General features: G+C 43.2%; 2 protein-coding genes across 5 annotated transcripts in view; one reads left to right on the top strand and one right to left on the bottom strand.

Moving 5' to 3' along the window:
- LHPP (phospholysine phosphohistidine inorganic pyrophosphate phosphatase) overlaps positions 1-15,350 on the top strand; it is a 242,687-nt gene extending 227,337 nt beyond the window's left edge. The window contains exon 7 of the mRNA XM_054035063.1: positions 15,156-15,350. Coding sequence (XP_053891038.1) covers positions 15,156-15,276 — 121 coding nt within the window. The 3' untranslated portion in view covers positions 15,277-15,350. The remainder of the gene's footprint in view (positions 1-15,155) is intronic.
- Positions 1-25,491, bottom strand: part of FAM53B (family with sequence similarity 53 member B) — a 139,202-nt gene that overhangs the window by 47,761 nt on the left and 65,950 nt on the right. The gene's annotated exons all lie outside the window — the stretch shown is intronic.

Here is a 25,491-nt window from a genome sequence, read left to right as displayed (position 1 = left end):
TGTAAGGTAAACACTATCCCCCTCAATTTTTTAGATAGAGAAGCTGAGACACATTAGGTTTAATGACCTGTATGAGACCACAAAGCAAGTATTGCCAATCCTTTGAGTGTTCAAAAATCAAGAGATTGGCTTCAAAATCATGAGATTTAAAAAATAATAGCTTTGGAGTTCTTTTTATTTGCCTTCTGGTTTTTTGAGCCATTTGTATTCATGTTTTTTCTTCACAACCATGAAACCTAGAAACTTACTTTAAAAAAAAATCTGTGATCTTCATGTAATCACCTGACTGCAGTTGCTTGGGGCTTTAAGAAAATAGCGAAATATCAGGAGATTCATGATAAAATGGCAAGCGTTGGCAACACTGCAGCAGAGTTGGGTTTAAAATTTTCAGGCTTTGCTGTTGCTTAATCCCATGAACTAGTCACAAGATCATGCTGCTCCTTTAAGAGTCACTGAACAAAATCCAGTAAGCACAAGCATACATTTAGCAATGTGAATTACAAACACAATTCATTACCCAGCACTTATCTCCAGTGGCCTTTTGTGTGCTTTTAGGAATCATAAAAGATGTGTGTATGCATACGTGCGCATCTTTCTAAATAACTACATATATCATCTGCCGGCATCTCAAATTACGGTGGAACTTTGCATGCTGGGATTTGTAGTTTTTGTGGGTCACACTATCACATTAAAACTGTCATCATCTGCTTCATTTTATGTAAATTAGATGTAAGTCTCAGGTTTCAGGTAAGTTTCCAGTGCAGCCCACACTTGGGCATAGTTGGGAGCATCCCTGCGGTACAGGAAGCATTGATCGTTTCTTTTGTTTATTTAGCTCCTCTTTCTGTAATGATTTCACAGAGCTACAAAAAAGAGTCACGGAGTTTAAGGCCAGAAGCATTGTCTAGCCTGACCTCCCATATATCACAAGCCACCAACACCATCCAGTACCCAAATTTTAAATCCAACAATCAAAATTATACCAAAATATTACAGTGCACAAGATTCCCCTTGAACTAGCTTGACCATGACTACCAAAACTTCCCATTGGAAAATACTTTAAAAAAAAAAAAAAAAAAACATTGCCCAGGAGACCATGGTAACATTATCTCATGCCCAAAGGAGCTGTTATGACAGCTGTGCTGAAATTGGCTGAAGATCCCAAATCTTCTTTTAATGCCCTGCCATGCATGTTCCCTGGACACTGTCTGTTTATTTCTCTTCTGATCTCTCTCACACTCTTTGATTCTCTTCAACAACCTCAGACAGAAAAAGAAGACACAATTATCAGCCGGGGGAAAAAAAATCAGACTACTGTTTTCAGATTGCATTGCTGTGATATTTACCAGAAATATTGATGAGGATCTCAAGCCAAGAAAACTGCAAAAAAAGATATTTGTCTAGATTTCTTAAAACATGGTGAACAAATGCTGTTGGCGGCCTCTTTATAGTATGTCAGTATGTCAGGAATCTGGCAGTAGCTAGCGAGAAAGTACCACACACTGCCTGACCTTGATACCAAGCCAGCAAAGAGAATATACTCAGTTTAAAATAGCTGGCAGCTGACAGACAAACTAAGTCAGATCTTGTGTGTTTCAGCCAGTCTTTATAACTGAGTCTGAACTGTGATTTGCAAGGATAGATGACACTTGCTGACTCACACACTCCTCAAGGCTCGAAGCTGAAGTTGGCATCATCAGCTAGATGGCACCAAATTAGACAAAGGAGATGTCCCCTGCTTGAGGTGGTCTTTGCAATAGCAGGAGGCTGACCTCTGATCAGGTGAGCCTTTCCATGTTTGCTGAGTGCATAAGACAATCTTAGCTAAGCTGCTGTATGCAGATTAGACAGAAGTCAGGAAGCAATCATTATTTAGTAGCCACGTTTCCCTAGCAAGCTCTCAGGCTGGCAGTCTTCAGGCTACAGGTGGATGCAGAATGCAACAATTAGCTGTAAAGTTCTAGCAATGACAGCTTGAACTGCAATTTTCTCAGCAGAGAACTTTCTCAGCATTTCCTTAACTTGAAGTGGGAAACTCTTTGCCAAAGGGTTTTAATTTTCTATAAACAGAAACTATCTATGGACCCCAGTACCATAGTATCTGAATGCATCATAATCTTTAACGTATTCTCCTCACAACACACTCACTTGAGGTAAGGAAGTGTTATTTAGCCCCCTTTTATGGCTGGGGAACTGACACACAGAGAGACTAAGTGACTAAGACACACAGGAAGTCTGATGGAGCAGGGAACAGACCCGGGCTCTCCCAAGTCCCAGACTTGTGCCCCAAACTTCCTCACTAAAGACATGGGCCTACAAATTTATTGCACGTGCAATTGTGATGGCCGCCTTCTTGGCTGACACACTGAATGAATGAACCAGGATCATCAGAGTGAAAAACGTGAGTCTCTGCAGGTTAAGCTAAAGAGCCAGGCTCTTTCTATATCACCCCCATTCAAGTCCTAAGCAAGGGATGGTCAACAGTGGACACTCCTCTAGCTCATCAAGAAGCAGCCCAGATTATAAGGAGTCACTGTGCTATGTTAGGCAACAATCTTAATAGCAGCTATGGAACTTTCAGAATAATTTAGCAATCTTTGAAACTGGGATTTGTTGGTGTCACTAGTGGACTTGCCAGGAGAGCATTCAGCGTGGAACAATTCCTTTTGAAACACAAATCAGAACCTTATGCAGAGACTTTAAAGGCCTGATTTCTCCATTACACCATAAATTTCCTTTCCTTAACGATTGTTTTGAGAACCAGTAATGTTGCTGTGGGTTAACCAAGAGCTTTTGCTAGTGACCTGCTTCTTACAAAAAAACATACAAGGTCACCCTTAAGCTGCCTATCTTTCTAGATCATGCCTACACCCTCTCCCCAGGACTTCAGTAAATAGGAGTTCAGACCGGGTCACATACCAGGTTATGATATGACAGAATGACACAGTAGTTATTTAGCTAGCTGTCAATAGACAATAAATGACATTCCAGAAAAGATGCCGCAGTTGTGTGAGGGTAGCAATGTATGCCAGGCCGTGTTTCTGGGAAGGCCAGTTTTAGCGAACAAAGAAATGGCACATGTGATCTAAATCAACTTCCATGTTTGCTACAAAGGCCCCTGACCCACCTAGACTCTTCACTCCTTTGTATTCATGCATAACTAAAAATATCCCATGGAGATTTAAAGGGGCTTTAAGATCTGCCACACTTTGTCAGTTTTAAAAAAAGAAGCTACAACAGTGGCCCGAGTTAACCCAGTTTGAAATTCATCCCTTCAACATTTCATCCACAGAGCTGTCCATCTTGTTTGCAAACCAGTCCTTGCTATTGTTCAAAATGTTAAATAAAAAGGCATGTGGTTCACTGGGGTGAAGAGCAAACCAACGGTATATTCTGAGCCAGTATGTGACAGGCATTTACGGGAATACAGACAGAAAACAGAGCTTTATTCAGACCTTCTGTGGTTCCCTCAGAAAGTCACACAATGGGCCCAATCCATCTCCATTTAAAGAAACAGAGTTTTGACAATAATTGGAAGCAGAATCTTTTTCTGGGGGCAAACAATGGGTTCCTGAAAGAATTTCAAAATAGACCTTGCAGGTGGCTCCAGTCAATCATGGATCAATTGACATTATTGTATCCTTTTAAAGATGAGTTTGCTTCAGAAACCTTAATAGGATAATGCTGAGCTTTTAAGTTTGGGATACATCTCTAGGCCTATGTAAAAGCTGGTTTATGGGACTGTATGCAAGGTATCTCCAGATGCTCAAGAGTTAATTACAGACATATGATACCTCAGATGTATTCCTTTTGGATACAATTGGAATCTGTCTCTATTTTGAAGAGAAACACTGTACATCTTTGTTGTATTTTAAGTCCAGTCCTGTCATGTGAGTGCAAACAAGGGCATAACACTTGACCCACTGTTGTCTTTCAGAAATCATGCTGGCCCAGCTCTGCCCTTATCCACACCCCTCTGACTTCACAGAGGTAAATAAGGGCAACACAGGGCCTCATGTATTGTTTAAAGGGCAATAGAGGGTTGAGTATTATTGCCTCCATTTCCATTCATATAAGTAAAGGACATAGATCAGCCTTTGTCTGCCCCATAATAAAGCGTTAATTCCATTCTGGCCTCACTTACTGGGTTAAGGGGATGTATGGAGAGCATGCAGAATACTCACATTAGACATTGGGTAGATGGGCACTGGGATAGATGGCCACCTACGGCCTCAGATTTCCAGAGCTGGCAAAATATCCAGTTTTCCCCTCCTTTCCCCCCAAGAACACAGCATATAATGCTGCTGTACTGTGCCTCTTCAGAGTAGCATTTCCTACCACAGCTACTAGCCACCTGGTGGAACCATAGACATAGGGTACACATTGTGGCAGTGCCCGCTGGGCTTAGACCACACAGTCTGTGGCTTGAGACTGTTCAGGCTTGATACGAGTGCTCTCCCAAGATATTCAGGAAAACAAGCTTTGTTATTTGTCTTGTTAATTTTATATGGTCAAATCCCAGCTAATCTGAATTCATTGGGAAAACTATCGAATGACTAAAATCGAAAACAATTCCAGGTTCACGAGACAGTGCTGCACAGAGCACATGCCAGGAAACTGATATCACAGAAATCTTTTGACTACCCCAGAAACATCTGGCTAAATTATGCAAAGGTTAACCAGGTCTGTCTGTGCCCCTAAATCCACTTCAGTTTGTTTGTCTGATGGGAATTAGTTTTTAACCAATTTGATAAAGTTTTTTGAAGAGAGTTGCAAATTATAATTCAAGTAGATGGGATTGTTTTGATTTTGAAGTAAAAATAAAGTATGTCTTTGCGTTATATATTATTACTAACTGGATTATAACTAAGACAGAGCCCACTACAACAAGTCACATCCTTGCAGGCTCTTTCGGAACCTCAAAGATATCCTGCTTCAGTAGGTCACCATCAAACTGTACTCCCGGACTGCCCTTTTACAGACAAATGGACAGTCTTTCTATATTATTATTATTAGCAGTAGAATGACACAGAAGCCTGAACTAAGGTTAGAGTGCCATTGTGCTAAGCACTGTAAAGATCACTGCAGAGACAGACCCTGCCCTGAAGAACTAACAATCTAACTAAATAAGACAGACAAATGGTGGGAGAAAAGAAGTGTTGTTATCCCCATTTTTACAGATGTGAAAATGAGGCACAGGGGCACGGTCGCACAGGAAGTCTGTGGCAAGCCAGGAACTGAATCAATATTTCTGAGTCCCAATACAGTGCTTTAACCACAAACCATCCTTCCTTTCTGTGTGCTGTGCTTTGTATTCAAAACGTATGCAGTTTTCCTTTGATAAGGAAATGCACAAGGTAGGCCGATCCATGATAACTAACAAAAGTTCTTTTTTTTTTTTTTTTTTTTTTTTCTTTTTGCGACAATGTAGAAAAAATCTTTGCACAAAGATCTATAAACGCAGAGTAAATATTTCAGGCATGGAGAAATTCGTTATAGCAAATTAACCACTTTCCCAGGGTCATAAGATGCATTGAGCTTCAAATGTGGGTTGTGCCAATGAGTAACCCCACATTAGTACTACTCACTCTGCCTTTTTCTTTGGTGAACATGAGCAGTAATGTGATTCCAATGATGTTATAGCCCAGTGAAATGAATAGGGTGAATTGTTTGTCAAAGAAACAGGAAGGGAAGAAACATTAAGATTTCATCCCCGGACTAAATGTTGTTCTAAACTAGGGTTACCATACGTCCGGATTTTCCCGGACATGTCCGGCTTTTGGGGGCTCAAATCCCCATCCGGGGGGAAATCCCCAAAAGCCGGGCATGTCCGGGAAAATCGGGAGGGCTCGGTGGTGCTTGGCCGGGCCGGCGGTGCGGGGCCGGGGGCATGGTGCCGGGCCGGGAACCAGGATCACAGTGCCGGGCCGGGCGCGGGGCCAGAGGGAGAGCCGGGGGCGCGGTGCCGGGCCGGGAGCCAGTCAGCCGGGCCGGCGGGGAGCCGGTCAGCCGGGCCCGCGGGGAGCCGGGCCGGTGGGGAGCCGGTCAGCCAGGCCGGCGGGGAGCCGGGCCCGTGGGGAGCCGGTCAGCCGGGCCCGCGGGGAGCCCGGTCAGCCGGGGAGCCGAGCCCGCGGGGAGCCGGGCCCGCGGGGAGCCGGGGAGCTGGGGGGTGCGCCGGGCCGCCGGGGGCCGGCAGTGCTGGGCGGGCGGGGGGTGGTCGGCCGGGGGCCGGGGCCGGCACCCCAGGGCCCGAGCCGACCCAGGCTGGAGCCGCCGGGGGGCCAGCCTGGGCCGCGCCTCCTCCCCCCCACATTCCCCTTACCTGCTTCAGGCTTCCCACGAATTAAATGTTCGCGGGAAGCAGGGGAGGGGGCGGAGACTTTGGGGAGGGGGCAGGGTTGGGGTGGGGGTGTGGGCGGGGCTGGGGGCGGGGCCGTGGGCCGTGGAGTGTCCTCCATTTGGAGGCACAGAATATGGTAACCCTATCTAAACATAATTTCCAAGATTGATTTAATATTTTTTCAATTATTTGTGATTTTAAATAAAAATTAAGGGATAATGAATAGTTATGTCCAGATGTGTAATGATTTGACCAAAGAAAAAATCCTTCTGCTTCCAAGATCCTCTACACTATTTAAACATGTCATTTCCTTTTGATCTTGAAGTGAAATACAGTTCTGATGTGTTTTCCCACCAAGCCACAAATTGACTTTTACTGTCTTGCACACATGTTTATTTTAAAAACTCTGAGGCTTAAAAGTTGGAATCTGTCTCGTGAGTTATACCAGAATCAAACTATTTCCTGGGATACATTTGGAATTTAAACTCTGTGGCTTTTTCACTTCAATACCTTTTTTTTTTTACAATGTTTGCCATTCATTTCAGTGGGTGCTGTACCAGAAGTGAAATCAAGTCATTTTATACTGACCAATGCAAGTATAATTACAGCTGCAATGAGCCATCCACCGGAGACTTTGAGCTGAGTGCAAAAGTGCTCAAATTTTCACTGCTGTCCCAATCATTTCGATCAACCTGAACGCGAGTCTGAAATCTGTCAGTATTTACACAGCACATCTTTATGTGGAGATCTTTTTATTTTACGTGAGAGGGAAAGAGCCTTGTGGTCCCAGAATTTAGTAACAATAATAAGATTGCCAGGTGTCCTGTTTTGAACCGGAAAATCCATTCAAAAAGAGGACCTGCCAGTGTCTGGTCAGATGTACTGAACGAACACCAAACATTCAGTTACTGTGGGCAGGAGGGGGGATGCGCCAGGTCTTCAATCTGCACCAGCCCGTGTTCAGTCGGGGCTGCCCCCTATCTGCATCTTGTGGACGGGCAGGCAGCAGGCTCCGCATCAGGCTGCAGCTCCCATCGCAGCCCTGAAGCAGGGGGACCCAATCAGGGGACATGGGGGAGAGAGGTGGAGAGGATCAAGCGATGAGGAAAAGGTAGAGGAAGAGCATTGAGCGATAGGGGGACGGGTGAAGAGGAGCGAGAGGGGGCTGAGGCCTTGAAGGAAGAGGTGGAGCAGGGGACGGGGCCTTAAGGGAGGAGGAGGAGCAGAAGAGGGGCCTGAGGAAAGAGGCGGAGTAGGGGGAGGTTCGGTTTTCAGAAATTAGAAAGTTGGCAACTCTAAACAATAATAATAACCAGCCGTTACGTGGAGCTTTCTATCAGTTGATCTCAAAGAACTGTGCAAAGGTGGTCAGTATCATTATCCTGATTTTACAGATTTACAATGTAAGGGATATTGTTATAAAGAAATTGTCAACTAATTTGTTACAATATTATAACATCTGTGTTGTTTTCAAGCTTTTAAGTGGGTATGGTAAGGAGAATGTCTTCACCTGTTGAATGCCCTTATTTAAAACAACAATAATAATGCATGTAACGCTTCTAAAAAAAGACCATGCCAACCCAGTCCCCTTTTTTGTTTACTTTCTTGTATGCAAATTAGCAAAGTCAATGTGTGCAGATATGGGGCTCAGATTCAGTATATGTTAGTTCATTATTGCAAAGTAAAAGAGAGGGCACCATTCTCATTCAGTCAGCTGGATTGCACAAGCAAAACTGTTAAGTGTTTCCAGTCTACGTGAGGGAACCATTTCTGGTGGAGAGCCATATGCTGAATATATACTCAGGACCACTTTCTCCAAAGCTCACAAACTGTAGTTGTTCTCATCGCCACAATCTGCTCCTATCAGATTACCATGAGGGAAGGGCTCAGGGCAGAACACCAGACCCAAGCAGTTTGGATCTCAATCCAGAACTGAACTTTGGATTTGGGCCTATTTTCTACAAAGGGCTAAACTCAACACCACATATGAAAATCCCTGAAGTTTTGCTCTGGATCCAAACGCTGCAGCTCAGGTCCATCTCTGACTTGCACCTAGTACTACTTTAAATCCTTGGGTCATATCCACAGTTGCTGTGAATCAACATAGCTCTGGTGTCTCCTATGTTCACACCAGTCTTGACATCTGTCTAAGATACTTTGATCCCCTTCATTACTGTAGTATGTGAGCACCCCACCATCTTTACTGTATTTAGCCTCACAATACCTCCTGTGAGGCAGGGATCCCCATTTTATATGTGGGGAACTGAGGCACAGAAAGATTAAGTGAGTTGCTCAAGATCATACAGGATCTGTGGCAGAGCAGGGAATGAACATGGGTCTCCAACAGGCCAGTCTAATACTTAAACCATCCTTCCTCTTGTTGATGGAGTTATGCTGATATACCCAAGATGAGGATCTCTCTGTCTTATATATATAAAACAAGGAAAAGAATTACAGCAGAAAGTGGGGTAATTTCCGTGCTCAATGCAAAGGTCAGTAACGTGCACATGGTTTAAGCATGTGTAAATCAAGCACACCTTACTATTTCAATCCTGAACAATGCAGGAGTCGTCTATTTATATGTTTAATAGCATTCACTTAATATTATATAATTTATGAATCTATGTGGTCGAGGTATGTGTTCCTAGCATAACAGCCATCTCATCATGAATGGCACAGTATGCATGAGAGAGCCAGGAAGCAGAGATGAAGAGTTTTATTGCCTATATCACAAACAAATCAACACTCAGCCCATAAAAGACACCCAGCAGGCACAAAATCCTTTATTATAAAAACTTTACAAGTGTTTTATTATTTTCATCTTCTTCAAAGTTAGCGTTCAATGTGGCCAAAATCCCCCCATCCAATTTCAACAGCAGATATCCCATCTGCAGGGCATATCTCCACTGCGAATCCTCCTTGCATTATTGTGGAATTCCCATTGATGTCAATGTATTTTTAATTTTCATTGCATTATTTGTTTTCAGATAAGAACACTTCATCATAATGGAATGTTTTATCTGGGAGGAACACTAGCCTTACCGGCCAGTCAGGATTCCCCAGCATACAGAGAGTCATCACTGTGCAAAACAGGAGGCTGTCAGAGTCAGAGATAACTGGTGAGGAGAAAGTAATGAGATTCTGAAATGTAGTGTGGCAGATACAGCTCTTTAATCCAAAAATGCCTCAAAAAATCATGTAGAAGCTAAAAACCTACAGCCTTTCACTGGAACTTATCAGCACCAAAGATCCTGCATTATAAACAAGAACCAATGCCAGGGTAAATTTGACTGGAAGCAAAATTCAGCTTCCTTAGTACTTTCTTCTAACCACCTGTAGATCAAAATAACAAGTCCCCTAAAATATGACTGAAGGCAGTTTGGAATGTATATTCTTCCTCTAGCCTTCTGGAAATGTACATTAAAGAAGTGTTCCATTTTTGATCTTGAGCCTTCATCTGGCCTTCTAATGATTTCTTTGTCTGTACTGTACAGTCTGTCTAATTTAGGACCTGGTCTTGGAAGGTTTCAAGCCCCACCTTGAAGCCTTCAAATCCCACTATTGTTAGTTAGGGACTCTTCAGCTTTGTCTACACAAAAAAGTCGCATAATTAACTGTACAGATATAATTATACTGGTAGTTGTAACTACAACTACCCTCGGTGTAAAAGGCACCTTTATACTAGTATAATGGCATTCATACTCGGGGTTGTTCCAAACAATTTTGATTAAAAAAAATCCAATCCCTAATGGAAATAGTTATATCAGTACAAAATCTGTGGTAGTCCAGGACTCAGCACCTTCCAAAATCAGATCTAGTATGGGATTGACTATCCAAATGAGACTATGTAGTACTGGCCAAGCCACTGGGATTATACCACCCATTACTACTGCGAAAAATGCCTAGAGATTATTAATTATCACCTGCCAAGGGTGATCAGGGCCTCAATTTAACATCTCAACCAAAAAGACAGAACCTCAGTACTTTCCTCTAACACTAGTCTGGCTTGAGAAAGTGGATCTCCACCTTCTGATTTCCCAACACCACCTCCTAGAGCCCTGGCCACTCCAGAGGTTTCTCATACAAGTACTAACCTGGTCCAGCTGTGTTTGGTTTATGAGGTCTGACAGAATCACTGCCGAACATATTGTTTTTCAAATGAGTGAAAAGTTAAAATAAGCTTAATTTCTCCTTCTCTATAAAGCTCGAAACACTCTGGTGCCATCACCATGCAACATCCACACCTTCCTCCCAGTTCTTACTGCACTGACTTGAGATGGGTTGAGAAGGGATGTTTGTTTGTAGTTGGGGCTAGAATAAACTAGAGATTGGAGTTCAGATTCTAAGGTGAATCAGGCCAGAGTTCAGGTTCAGCCCCAGAGGGTTAAAATTTCATGGGATTCACTGTGCTTTTGAAATGTTTCCTTATCTTGACCCAAATTCTCAAGAGACTGGATATTCCTGCAAGATTTCCAATACATCTGAACCAGAAATGCAAAATACAAATTAGGCTTTGGATCTAATGCAAAAATGAAACTGTAGCTGCAGGCTCCAATCCAGCCCCAATACATGGTGACCCCGTCACGAATTATTTTCCTGTTTTATAATCCCTTTCATGGAAACCTCCCTTCTCTTTTTTCCCTCAAACCTTGGGGGAAATTCTCATGTCATACTCTGTGCTCATCACACTCTGTGCTCATTAAGAGCACTTTGTTGAAAGATAAACCTTTTGATTAATGAAAAATCTTAATTCTGGCCATCTTTGATTACAGCCTGCTGGTAGAGAGACATTTCAAAAAGCTGTGAAGCTAATAGAGCTAAATTTAGAAAATAGAGCAAGTTGCTGCAGGATTAATTCACATGTTAGAAAGATAGTCATTTGGATAAGGAGGGACTTTGCAGGGTGATGGAGCTTCACATGAATGGAAAGATGCTCATGACAGAAAAGGAGCCCCAAAACGAAATTGGAACAAGAAGAGGAGAAGAAAGAGGCTTTGGTTCTGTATTTAGAATTATACAATGAAAGTGATGCACAATTCTACAGAAACAGGGGGTTTTATGGAAAAAAATTCAGATTCTTCTTTAAGAGTAAAACTTCTCTTCCTAGATATGTGCAGTGGATCTGAACTTGCACGGAGCTCCCATTGATACCAATGAATAGTCAAGTACCATAAACATATGGTGCTTTATAAATAATGAATAATGACTAATACATTATATTTTAAATGCATAGGACTCTGTTTTCCCTTATGCAATTCAATTTAATGGGCCTGATTCTGCAGTGAGAATTTGGCCAAATGCTAATGGAGAACTATGGCCCTGATCTAACAAAGCACTTCAGCACCTGCTTAACTTTAAGCACATGAGTAGTCTCAACTGTTTTGCTAGATATTGAGGAGATAATTTCAGAAGAATCCATGCTACTAACAATGTATTTATTGAACTTTGAATGTTCAAATTTACATAGAAAAATCTATGTGGCTGGGTTGCTGTAATTTCATGAAACTCAGCTTTATTATTCTAATTTGGGCCTCTGGTAAACATACCCTTTTAAAAGTACCCTGGACTAAGTTTCAGATTTCCATAATAATCCAATTACAGCACATGTAGTCCTTTAACACCTTCTGAATGACCTATCACCTCAAACTGTCTAGACAGCTCAACAATTTTTAGACCAGAAGTACACTGGTATCTGCACCAATATGCTGATACATGAGATTTATATAGGTAACTCAGGTTTAGGCATAAATCAACAAGTCTGACATATTTGCCATTCATTAGGAAAAACAATATTGCTGTGATAAGAAATCTAGGGCAGTTCTTATGCGTAAAGGGCACAGTGAACGAAAGTAAGCCAAACTCCAGTCAAACTTTCCTTTTCAGTGGTGATGGGGGGGCAGGGAGTTGGGGAGTGAGATTTGAAAACTGACTTTTCATTTTACTTCTAACAGTGAGATTTCTTTTCAATACTTATATTATGCAAGATTGTAATCCACTTTGCTGTCATTTTAGTATTTTCAGTTATGTTCTTACCCAGAGTATATTCCTTAAGGAGACAGGGCAACTAATTTTAGAACCAAAATGTAGGTTAAAGAGAACAAAAGGTGTTAACAAAATCTAATGCAGAAGAGGAGTATTTTTGTAGGTTTTTTTATTTCAATGAAAACAATTTTTCTTGTCTGTTTAAATTTAGCCTCGGAAAACTGGGAGCATTAGGTTACTGAATGAGAGTCACAGAGTGAAATGGACCAGTTTTAGTTTCCCCGTCTAAACTAAGGGAATTGCAAAGAGTCAAAAATATTAGGGTCTGGATTTCAAAAGAGTCTCAGGACTTGTCCACATGCACAAGTTGTACTGCTTTAACTGTACTGGGATAGTTAAAATGGGGTACAACAGGCCTAGTGTGGACACAGTTATACCCTCACTTAACGTTGTAGTTATGTTCCTGAAAAATCCAACCTTAAGTGAAACGATGTTAAACGAATCCAATTGTCCCATAAGATTTAATGTAAATGCAAGGGGTTAGGTTCTAAGGACATTTTTGGGGGGCAGACAAAAGGCATTATATACTGTACAGCACTGTACTGTACTGTGGTTGGGAGATGTCCCGGCTTACCCCACACGGGCACAATCCGCTGCAGGCAAGGACACTAGGAAGCACCTTGTGCAGCAGCAGCGGCAGTTTCCTCCCAGAAGAACAGGCGCTGACTTTGCTGGGGGATGCTCCAGGCCCGCCTCTTCCTGTCCCCGCTCCACTTCAGGCCCACCTCTTCCCACCCCCACTCCACCTCCTTTTCGGAGCACGTCATGTCCCTGCTCCTCCCCCTCCCTCTCAGTGCTTCCCTGCTGCCAAACAGCTGTTTGGCGGCGCTTAGGACTTTCTGGGAGGGAAAGGGAGGAGCGGATGCTCGTTTAAAGTTGTGCAGTGCTCCCTTGTAAAGTCGCTGCTCTTCCACAGAATCTTACAAGCAGTGGACAGAGGAGGCAGCCAAACGACGTTATAAGGGAGCATTGCACAACTTTAAACGAGCATTTTCCCTAATGGAGCAGCAACGTAACTTCGAAACAACATTAAGCGGGAGGACGTTAAGTGAGGAGTTACTGTATTGGTATAAGAGTGCTTTGTATTAGTACGGCTATTCTTCTATAGGATGGGGAATAAGCTATATCTTAGGCACCTTTATAGCTGGATCCACACCAGGGATTGTGCTGGCAGAACTATTTCAATGAAAAATCACACCCTTAACTGAAATAGTTCCACCAGTACAAAAACTGTGGGTAGACCAGGCAGAAGGGAGTTAAGCTCCTGAATGCTATTATAATTCAAAAACCCCAGCCTAACAGTTAAAAAAAAAGTTCTTTCAGTTCCAGTTTTTATTTTGATTATTATTTCTACTGTAATAGTATCTAAGCCAGAGGTGGGCAAACTTCAGATGTTTTAATCTGGCCCTTGAGCTCCTGCCAGGGAGTGGGGTCGGAGGCTTGCCCCGGTCCATGCCTGCAGTGACTCCACACGGCTCCCGGAAGCAGCGCCATGTCCCCCCTCTGGCTCCTACACGTAGGAGCAGCCAGGGGGTTCCACATGCTGCACCCATCCAAAGCGCTGCCCCCACAGCTCCCAGTGGCCAGGAACCACGGGCAATAGGAGCTGCAGGGGCGGCGCCTGCGGACTGGGCAGCACGCAGAGGCGCCTGGCCATGCCTCCGCGTAGGAGCTGGAGGGTGGATGTGCCACTGCTTCCAGGAGTTGCTTGAGGTAAGCGCCACCCGGAGCCTGCACCCCTGACCCCCTTCTGCCCTCCAAACCCCTCGTCCCCAGCCCCACCCCAAAGCTCACAGCCCCAGCCTGAGCCCCACCACCCCCGCACCCCAACCCTCTGCCGCAGCCCGGAGCTTCCTCCTGCACCCTGAACTCCCCATTTCTGATCCCACCCCAGAGCCCGCACCCCCAGCCGGAGCCCTCACCCCTTCCTGCACCCCATCTCCCAATTTCATGAGCATTCATGGCCTGCCATACAATTTCCATACCCAGATGTGGCCCTTGGGCCAAAAAGTTTGCCCACCCCTGATCTAAGCTCTGTACAAACAAGTGTTGTAATTATTAACACAAGTAAGGAATTATTTATCTTCCCATTAAGTGAGCTCTGTTCTTGCCACTTCATCGTTCTGGGTTTTTTTTCTGCCTCTGGGGAAAAAAATGTTTAATATGTCTGTAAATCAATTTGATTTGCAGAACATCTTTTAAGTTACCCTGCTTATGCAAACAACCTTCAATGCTTTTTTAAAAAGTAATTTAGAAAAGTAATGGATAAGAGGTAGATTTTTTTATTGCAACATAGCATGGTAACTGACCAGCAGAATTTACTTCAACTTGGGCAGAAGTACACAATGTATACTAAACTTTTGTTGTTGTTCGTTTGTTTGTTGCTAGGACAAATTTGCTTCTGGAAGGTAACTAGCCAACCCAGAGCCTCAAATTCAGAACACCCCTGTCATCATTTTGTTAACTTTTAGACTGCTTATTTTGATTGCCCACTCCAGGAATTACAAAGAGCCTTTTCCCCCCAAAACTTGAGGGGAGAGCAGAGGAAACATGTAGTAATAAAGACAACAAGCCATTATTCAGTGTCTTTATCTGACACCATCTAACCCTCCAGTCTTCTAATTCATATCTTACCCCTGTAATCTCATTAGAATCAGCCACAGGGAATGGTAAGTGTGCTAGACTGCACATTGCTCTATAGCAAAGCTATGCCAGTTTCTGCCACTGTCCAAGCAGCATGAAGTCACTAACATTATGTTCTTTTTACCTCCAGGAGTCTGCCCTGCTTGCCTGCTGTGTCAAAATCCCCTTCACCTATGAAAATCGACTCCACCAAAGTCAAGAATGTTCAACATAACTTGCCTAATCTTGCTCTGTTGCTCTGTGCCAGTTAATATATTACTCCCACATGAAGATATCCTGTACTTTAGCATGAAAGCTGGCAGGGCTACTTTCCTAAGTGAACTGTACAAGTAATAAAAATCCAGCCCATACTTGGATCTGGTCCTTTTCCTTATTATTTATAGCTACAGTCCTGCTCCTACTCAGGCCAATGACAGAACTCCTGAATTATGATTGGTAAAGGGTTACTCTGTAGTGTTCTCTCCACCACCAGTTGAGGGCCAAATTTTGCTCACATTTGCAGTGGTGTAAAACTAGAGATAGAATGTCAGGGACCTCAGGAGGTCATCTAGTCCAACCCCCTGCTCAAAGCAGGACCAATCCCCAGACAGATTTTTACCCCAGATCCCTAAATGGCCCCTCCTCAAGGATTGAACTCATAATCCTGGGTTTAGTAGGCCAATGCTCAAACCACTGAGCTATCCCTCCCCCGGCTCAAGTTAATACAGTCACTCTGTATTTGCTGAGAGTAAAAGCTACAAAGTCACTGTATTGCTATGTATTATTTATTTATGGTAGCACACACAATGAGCTAGACACTTTTCAGGCATTCGAGAAGGGATGTCCCTGGCACAAGGAGCTCAGTCTAAAGCTTGATAGGTAGAGAGAAGTTACAGGAAGAAGAACAATCTTTAGGGATTTTATTTTAAACATAGCCACAGATTCACTGTCAGCAGCCAGCCCAACAGAAGTGGGGCTAGAAGTGGGACTTAATGTGAATAGGGTAGGGTCCCTGCAGATGAGCTCAGGGAAGCCCTACCAGGCACAGAAGGAAGCATGGACGCCTTCTGCCTGGGCGCTGAGAGAAGCTAACCAGCAGGTGGAAAGGGGGTGCAGAGAGGAATGTGCAGAGGTGAGGTGAAACTTGACAAGGAGAGGATAAATAGAGAGAGGCAGTTATATAGCACTTTGAAACTGGAGACAAGACACTTGAATCCAATGCAATAGAGGATGAGGAGCCAGTGGGGGGACACAAAGAGGAGAGTTACATGATCAGACCAACAGCCAAGAAAGATTATTTTTGTGGCCATGTTTTGTATGGGCTGAAGGGCTGCATCGTGTGTGTTTGGAAGGCCAGGAAGAGGGATGTTGCAGTAGTCCAAGTGGGATATAACGGTGGCCTGATCGACAGACTTGTCACTGGGGATGGAAAGAAAAGGGTGAAGATGCTGAGGAAGATGAGGAAGCAGGATTTGGATAGGGCCTGAATATGTGGAGCAAGGGAAAGGGAGGAATTGAACATAACCCATAGATTGCAGACCTGAATGATAAACCATTGGCACCATTTACCAAGGGATGTGGTGGATTCTCCATCTCTTGAAATCTTTGTCAAGATCAGATGCCGCTTTCTGAAAGGTACTGTCTAGTTCAGCCCCACGTGAATAGGTGCAACGCAGGAATTACTGGGTGAAATTCTATGGCTTGTGTTGTGCAGGAGTCATACTACATGTTCGCAATAGTGAATTCTGGCCTTAAAATCTCCACTTCTGTGATGGAAGGTGTCAGTGGTGATAATGACTAGAGCCTGATCATTTTCCAAACCATGCTCTACAATATTCAAAAATAGTTTACTTTTGAAAATTTTGTTCCTGGAGCAAATATGGCTGAAACTGCAAACAACAGTCATGTTGAAACAGGCGCGTTGCTAGCAGGGTTCCAGCATAGGTTCACTGATCAGCCTGCACAGGGATTTGTTTTTTCTCAGAAACATGAGCCTGGTATAAAAAGGCCTTGGTTCTCAAAAATATCCCCACATCAGAGAAGCCATGCTGTAAGCCAGTCAGGAAACATCTATGTATAAAGCATTGTTTGTTGCTTTATATTACTACTATCATTTATTATTCACATACTACCCAACGCGTGCTCATCACCATGGTTGCAATCATGGAGTGGACAGGGCCAGAATGTCTGGAGCCTGCCACACCATGGCACCTAAAAACGGAGACCTGTGCTTGGAAGTGACCTTGGGACTTTTGTTGCCAGGGTTGGTGGAGGAAGACCAGCTGTGTGGCAACAGTTAGCACCCCGGTCTCTTAGATAAGGGAGAACTTTCTCTGATCATGCTTCTTTATCAGCCATGCTTTGCATTTTATGAGTGTGCAGTACCCTTGTCTAGGGTTATATGGTTTGCCTTCTACTGTGCTTTACAGTGACAACTGCCTTCCTGGTGATGGGGACTGGGGAAATTCAGTAGCCCCAGAATGACAGGATGTTTGGTGATATGTCAGTATTTGGCAGGGAGATTTCTTAACAGTAAAATTACAACCCTTTTGTTTTTTTAAAGAGGGATAGTTCTGTAACTGTATCAGAGCCCATCACTCACTTGTCATGTCTTCCCATTACAGCCCCTGCCTTGAGGCCACTGTATACTATGGTTGAAGGAAATCAAGAGCAATGGGATGAAAAATAAAGGACAAAGCTTCCTTTTAGGATCATCACCCCCACTTTATTTTATAGATGGTATATCTGTATCAGTGTATGAAAATTGGCACGATTATTGCTTGAAAACAATTTTTATCTAATCCAGTGCTTCATAAGAGCTTTTTCAACTTGTAGGATACTAGGCACTAATGACTGTCCCGTAAGTAGTGTGGTTACTCCTTTGGGAGGTGAACATAAGCATTTCCTAAGCGGTTGGTTTTCCAGGAACATGGATTCGGTTGTTTTTGGAAGAGTGAAAGACAGACATTTCATTGTTTTGGGGTTGGCTGTCTGTGTCAAAGATGAAACCATGATCCATATTCTAAATCCAGGCATAAGCTTTCTTCTCTTCTAGAGGAAAGGGAAACTTCTTCTCCCTCATGAGGGGTCTCCCAGCACAAACGCTTGGTGGTTTTGTTTTCCACTGACAAACTGCCATCCTCGATTAGACATGATGGAAAAGTTGTTGTTTTTTTAACCAACACTTCCGAAAGACTCCTCTGAGGATAATACAGATTGTTCCTAAAACGCTATTCTAAAAGCCACTTTATTTATACATTTATTTATGTATTGCTTTATATCCTGCCCTAGGAATAATAACATTTCAGGAGTGAAACTTTCCTTTAAAAGCAGGAGGGTGCTTCTGGACTAGTTTCCATGTTTTGCTACCATAAGGGCAAAGCAACTTACTACCTGCGATTAACCAGGAGAAGACAGTACTAGCCTTTCCTACTGGAGAGTAGCCCCTGGTTTCCCTAAAAATCCAGAAAGAACAAATTTAGAATTTAGAAATAAATTGTAGACTTTTTTTTAGATTAATCATGTATGAATCAGTGGAGCAACTTATAAATTATCTTACTATTTTTATGAACCTTGTTAGCACACTTCAGCTGACAAATAATATGTCCAATAGTTATTCAGTTGATATCTCTAGGATATCCTAGAGATATCCAAGGTCACGGATCAATTAATTTATTCTATAAGGTTGTTGTCCAGTAATTCTACTTGTGGCATGGGAGCCAGAGGTGAATGCTGCCACAAAGATCATTTTCGTAGCCCGTTCCTTTGACTCCAGTCTTTGCATCCCTCCACTGGCTCCCCATTTTCTATTGCATCAAAAACAGGCTTCTTGTCTACCCTTTCAAGGCCCTTCACAGCCTATCCCCACCCTACCTATCATTTCTCATTCCCCATTGAGCTGTCAATCCCTGCCTTTAATGCCAATGGTGCCACCACCATCACTCACTTGTTACCTTTTCAAACTAGCATCTCCATGCTTTTTCCCATGCTGCCTGCATATTGAGCAGAAGCTCCCCCTAAAAATATGCTAAACTAACTCATTATCCTCCTTCAAATCCTTCTTACAAATGCTCCTTTTCTGTTAGGCCTACACAACATTTGACAAGAACTAGGCTTCTCTGTTGTCTCTTGTCTTATACTTAAATAGTAAACTTCTTGGGGCAGGGACCACCTTTTTGTTCTGTGTTTATACTGCACGGAGCACAATGAGGTCCTGGTCCAGGACTATGCCTTACTGCAGTAATAATAATCTTTAACCACATCACCTTAGGGATATGTATTGTCAGAGAACTGCATATACGTGAGCACCTCTCTCTTGCTGATCTGAAGAGCCTCGCTCTCAATCTTTTGGTGGCATCACTGAAAGCTGGGAAAAAACAACTCAAGGCAGGACTTGCCTTATTTTTCTTTTGGTTATAAAATTTCTACAGGTTTAGTGAAAACTCATGTTCAAACCAAGGGCTGCAACAGCGTAAATTTGCAGATCTTCCCCTAACCTCAAACCGAAGGTTCTCAGCTGCGTGGGAACCTGCACCTGCTCTCCCTGACCTTGCTTGTCTTGCAAGACCACTGGCTGGGACTGAATGGAGAGTGGGGTTTGTTTACTCCAGTTCAGGAACAACAATCCCTGCAGCCCTTGTTTTGCAGATTGACAGGGCTTTTTCACTAGCTTAGTGATATTTTTTGTGCAAATGAGTGTAATTTTGAGGGGAAGATGAGTTAAATGTTGGGCCTGTGTCAACCTTGACGGTATCTTTCTGAACTAATGGAAGCTCTGATTTTTCAAACCTCCTGCAGTTTAATAATAATAAAAGGTAGTTCTTCTTCACACAGCGCACAGTCACCCTGTGGAACTCCTTGCCTGAGGAGGTTGTGAAGGCTAGGACTATAACAGGGTTTAAAAGAGAACTAGATAAATTCATGGAGGTTAAGTCCTGGCTATTAGCCAGGAAGGGTAAGGAATGGTATCCCTAGCCTCTGTTTGTCAGAGGGTGAAGATGGATGGCAGGGGAGAGATCACTTGATCATTACCTGTTAAGTTCACTCCCTCTGGGGCACCTGGCATTGGCCACTGTCGGCAGACAGGATACCGGGCTGGATGGACCTTTGGTCTGACCCAGTATGGGCCATCCCGTGACTGGAGAGTAGAGGTGCTCCTACATTCAGCTCTTTTGACTCCAAGACTCCAGCATTCATAGTAATTGATGCTTTCTCCATTGATGCGCTGCAGTTTTACCCCAAGAATGATATTTAGATTTCATTAAGAATTTTTTATTGTCTGGAATAGAGCCATCAGGATGTCTGATCCGATCAGGTTACAAAATAAGGTAGCATGATCTTAATGTACTCAGGAGCATCTTTTATTGGGGCTTCCATCCACATGCACTACTTTCTCGGTGCTTTGATTCTTAAAAGACCCCCATCCTCCCACCCTCCACTAGCTATCAGGATCCTGGCAGCACCTTGTAATCTCCAGGGTTCAAAACTATAGTTAGGAAATGTCCAGTTATGAATGGAAAGGTAGGAAATGCAAGTTACACATTAATTGATGTATCTATTGACCTGAAAATTACATCTTCTAGCCTAGATGTCCTTCAAGAACCTAAAGTGAGATGCAATACAAAACCAAAGAAGGAGTAAGGAGCCATTAACATTCATTTTTCAAAAACTGCTGATTTGGAACTGAAATACAGTATCTGATCAAAGCAGGACACAATGACAACAAGAGACAGCATCATATTTCAGACTTAAATTATTACAGTGGCCCATTCGTACCACTGCAGCCGAGGGAGAATTTGTCAGGATTTGCCTTCAAAAAAGAGGAAATGATGGCCCTGATTCCCCACTGCTTTGCTGCACTTTGCGTGGTCATTTCCAGCAAGGCAAAGTGGGTGTAAAATGCCACCATTCTGCCGTGGTAACCACTTGCACAGGCATCTAAAATGATAGAAGGCCCAGTGCAGTGGTGAATTAAGACCCTGTGCTGTCATACAATGTGATGGGGCTCAAACAAGGACAATTTTCAGGTTGCTGTGGTGTTTTGAGTTATAAGAAAATACACACACAAATGGATTCAGTAGCTTAAGATTTTTTTCTACTCATAACTCATAAACTATCTTAATAGGCCAGTAATGTACAGACTCTGACCAATGACTATCAGTGTAAACCCACTTACAGTAGGTTAGAAAAGCAGTTACATACCCAATTACAGACCAGTCTATGACACTGGTAACTTCTGTCTGTTCATCAGAATGGTTTAGATCTGTTATTGTTTTGTCTGATCCTTTAGTTTGTAAGCCTCCTTGGGCAGGGACAATGTTTTTTTTTCTGTGTTTTTGTAAATCAGAGATGACATCTGCACTTAACAAATAATAATAACAAATAACAACAGAGACTGCTTCACTGTGACGTTCTCAAGGTCACAGAGCATGTTAATAGCAGATCTAGGAATAAAACTCAGCTATTCTGACTTCTAGTCCTCTGGTTTACCACTAGAGAATACTCTCTCTATATTACGAGAAATGACTTACTCCCCTAGCAAATGGAAGCGCTGTGTGATTTAATTCACCACATGGGTGGCAATACCAGAGGTGTAACAAGATGAACTCAAGTAGGAGTTTTAACCATAACTGGGATCGTCCTGATTTTCAGAGTTTTAAGGCTGACACCACTGAATTTACTTTTCTATTATTTCTTCTGTGTGAATCAAGCTGTCGCTCTTGTACCTCCAGTGAGTGACAATTAATCTCACACCGTTTTAGATTACATCTCCTGTTTCTTGCCAAACAGCTAATGCTGCATAATCGGCACCACATCTGTTGAAATTCTATTACCAAATACATTTGCTACAGTGACACGCTGCTGCTTTTAGTATCTTGACTATTTCATAACCACAACCATCTTGTTATAAACCATGTTGTCTCTAGTTCTTAGTCTTTTACTGTTTTTCTCCTTTTACCATTTCCACCTACTGTACAATATCCCCTTTATGAAACTCATTTCTGATTAACCTAGTGAGGAAGTTTTGAAGATGAATTGTATGTGGTTAGGGCTCTGATCAGTGAGGAAGATATGAAGATAGACTGGGGCCCTGCTGAGTGTTTGTTTACCCCTTAAGGACATACAGCTCAAAATATCTTGGGGAGATATGGAACAGGATTGAGAGAGTACACCTTTAAATATGTAGCCGTGACCTCTAAAATAGGTAGCAAAGGACAAAAATAATATTTTCCTCACTTGTAACAATACTTAGCACTTACTTAATATATGAAATCTTCAAAGAGCTGTACAAATATTAACTAAGAAGGTATGGTAGGAATGCCTTTTTTACAGATGGGGAAACAGAGAGAGAGAGAGAGAGAGAGAAATCAAGTGAGCTGCACACAGGCACAGAGAGCTCAGCATTGTGTAACAAATCCATGGGTGCATACACACCTGCACCATGATTATCAGTTGCTCCTCAAACATGGGGCATCTGGGACAGAACCCAAGACTTTTGGCAGCAAAAACAAAGCTCTGTAGCACATGAACTAATGAACTCCTTACCTACCACAGCACTAATGGCCTGAATCCAAACTCTATTGAAGTTAATGGAAAGACTCCCATTGACATCTGTAGGCTTTGGAGCAGGCCCCAAGTCTCTGAGGGTATGGCTACACTGCCATTAAAAACTCACAGCTGGCCTGTGCCTGCTGACTTGGGCTTGCGGGGCTCAGGTTAAGGGGCTTTTTAATTGTGGTGTAGACTTAAGCTGAGCCCAGGCTCTAGGACCCTGCGAGGGGGGAGGGTCCCAGAGCTCAGGCTGTAGCCCAAGCCTGAACTTGTACACGATAATTAAACAGCCCCGTAGCCCAGGCCCTGTGAGCCCAAGTCAGCAGGCATGGGCCAGCCACAGGAGTCTAACTGCAGTGTGGGCATGCCCTTATACTTTCTGTGGGCTAGTCATTGGAAAGCAACATAACACACACCCTGAGTCAGGCAGAAAGCAAATGGGTGTACAGGGCAGTTCAATGGAGGGCAGGTGTATCTATCTGACCTGTGACTCACCCTCCTCTTAGCACATTCACCCTGCTGGCATTGAGTTGGGATATACTGCCCATTCAAGAAAATTTCACACTTACTATACCAAGCCTGCCCCTTATTAATGATTAAGCTGTAACACTTTAGTACAAAGTCCAGGAACCTTTTTAAAAAAGGTTCCCCCACCCACAACATGCTTCAAACCATATTACCAGGGATACAAAGCCAGCAGCAGTCTCAATTTACAAATGACAAGCGTGGTGCTCCCTGCAGTCTCAGGTCAGGCAGCTTGAGAATTGAAAAATGCATGTGCTTGTGCATTTGCAGAGCTGCTTGTTGCCAGAGATCCACACCTGCTTGCTGTACACAAGCACCACTTTGCAGTCAGAGAGCATACGCCTGGCTGTGACTTGCTCTGCGGGGGTCTGCAGGCACAGCACAGAGCAGTGGAAGCGGAGAGCTTCCTATGGGACAATATAGAGGCTGTCTGGTCGCACTTCTCATTTGGTTTTTGTGTTCCTGAGACCTTATTAGCATCTCTTTACTGTATGTCTAAGTCCTTTTAAGACACATAGTAGAATGTAGTCTGGTGCAGCACACAGGTCTGTGAACGTTAGACCACAATGTCCTGCCACTTTGCTATGGAAACTTTTATGAAAACAGAGCCATGCCTTGAGTTACTATCACACCTCAAAAGTTATGATTCAAGAGTAGCTACTGTGGAAAGAGAGTGACATCACACTGACTCCAGTCATGTGATTCCTGACACCTACAACAGTTAAATCTGTACCGTAACTTTTTTTAAAATTAATAAAATGCATCTGATTATCAAAACTCAAGACACATGGACCAAATTTGAAAAAGATCTAAATTCTATCTACCATTGGCCTGAAAAATGTAAGGTATAAAATTACTGCAATTTAAATAAATTAATTCTAAAACCTGGTCTTAAATCTGTTTTCCTTGCCCCACACCTCCACCCCACAGTTCTTCATCCTTTCCCTATGGGGTTTGCAATTCAAATTCCACCGAATAAAAGTGTATAAGCATCAATGTAATATGAGCTACCGTGTGCTGCTTCAGTGTTGCTTGGCATACGTTTACTACAAGCCAGACACCCCAGCAGAGGTTGCAAGAGAAGCAGTGGCAAACCCCTACAAGGAATCTGAAGGAGAAGGTGCCAGGTCCTAGCAAGGAGGAGGAGCAGTTGGGTCCCTGCAGGGGTGAAGAACAGCGCTTGCCTTTCCACTACAGCAAGTGGAAGGTGTGTTATCATCTTGGGCTTTGGGCAACATAGCACAAACTCTGTTTCTCTCTTACCCCTCGGCCAGTATTTTACAGCAATCCATGCAACCATGCTACAAATACCTATCAAAAGAAAACTGAAATAATACCAATCGCTTCACTTTTTTAAAGTGTTGTACAAACATTAACTAACTAGTCCTCACCACATCCTGGTTAGATGAGTAATTATTATCCCTGCTGTGGGGAACTGAAACATTGAGGCTAATGACTTGGCCAAGGCCTGCAAGAGTCAGGATTAGAACTGAATTCCTAGTTTCAGAGCATGGATCCACACTACTCTAGCCCAGAAATGTATTGTGCTGGTAATTAGCTAAGGTAACCAACTAAGAAACCATTAGCTAACCAACAGATAGGTTTTCCCACACGGCATTCAGTAAACATTTGCCAAGTGCAGGGTTCTCTCATCTTTCTCTGAAGCATCTAGTGCTGACCTCTGTCAGAGACAGGCTACCGGACTAGATGGGCCTTGGGGTCTGATCCACTCTGGTGATTCCTATGTTCCTCATGTGCTGGAGGGAATGGAGCTGAAGAGAGAGCACACCGATGCTTTAGTCCTAGCCCATCTCAGCTTTGAATTCTACCACTTGCCCACATTTTACTCCTCTTATCTGTACCTTTTTATATCCCCCTATGTCGTAATGCTATCCTCCTCCCCTGGGTGTCTTCTCTGCAGGATACCAGAGCGTTGGCTGGGTTGGCTCCTGAAGCCAGGTCAAGGTTTTCAGAGAACAATTTAAAGATTTAATCACCAATAGTTATGCTTCCTGGGTGTCTTACACAAAAGCCTCAACAGTCATCTCTTTAGCCTCTGTTTTGGTTAGGGGTTTTTTGCTCCCTGCATAACTGGTGTAGTTAGTTTCTACCAAGACTGTACAGTGCCCTCTGTGAACACTGTGTTCCTGACATAGTGGCCCTGCTGTAGTGTGATAAAGCTGTAACACATTTAAATCTCTATTCAACATTATCTCACTGTTAAATATGCCTTTCCCATCCCTGCCTTGTTAAACCCATGGCTGGTCACTGATGACGGAAGTCCCCAGTGTAAGCAAGGCCCCAGTCTCAAACGCTGTAACTGACTCTTGATCTGAGACTAGTTTTCAATCCTGCCCTCTTCTGTGACCTTTTCTGACTATAGTTTCCTATATGTGCTGTCAGCTGTAGAA

The sequence above is a fragment of the Malaclemys terrapin genome, chromosome 7 (genome assembly GCF_027887155.1).
Source record: "Malaclemys terrapin pileata isolate rMalTer1 chromosome 7, rMalTer1.hap1, whole genome shotgun sequence".
Classification (NCBI taxonomy): domain Eukaryota; kingdom Metazoa; phylum Chordata; order Testudines; family Emydidae; genus Malaclemys; species Malaclemys terrapin.
This window is presented reverse-complemented; position numbering and strand designations above follow the sequence as displayed.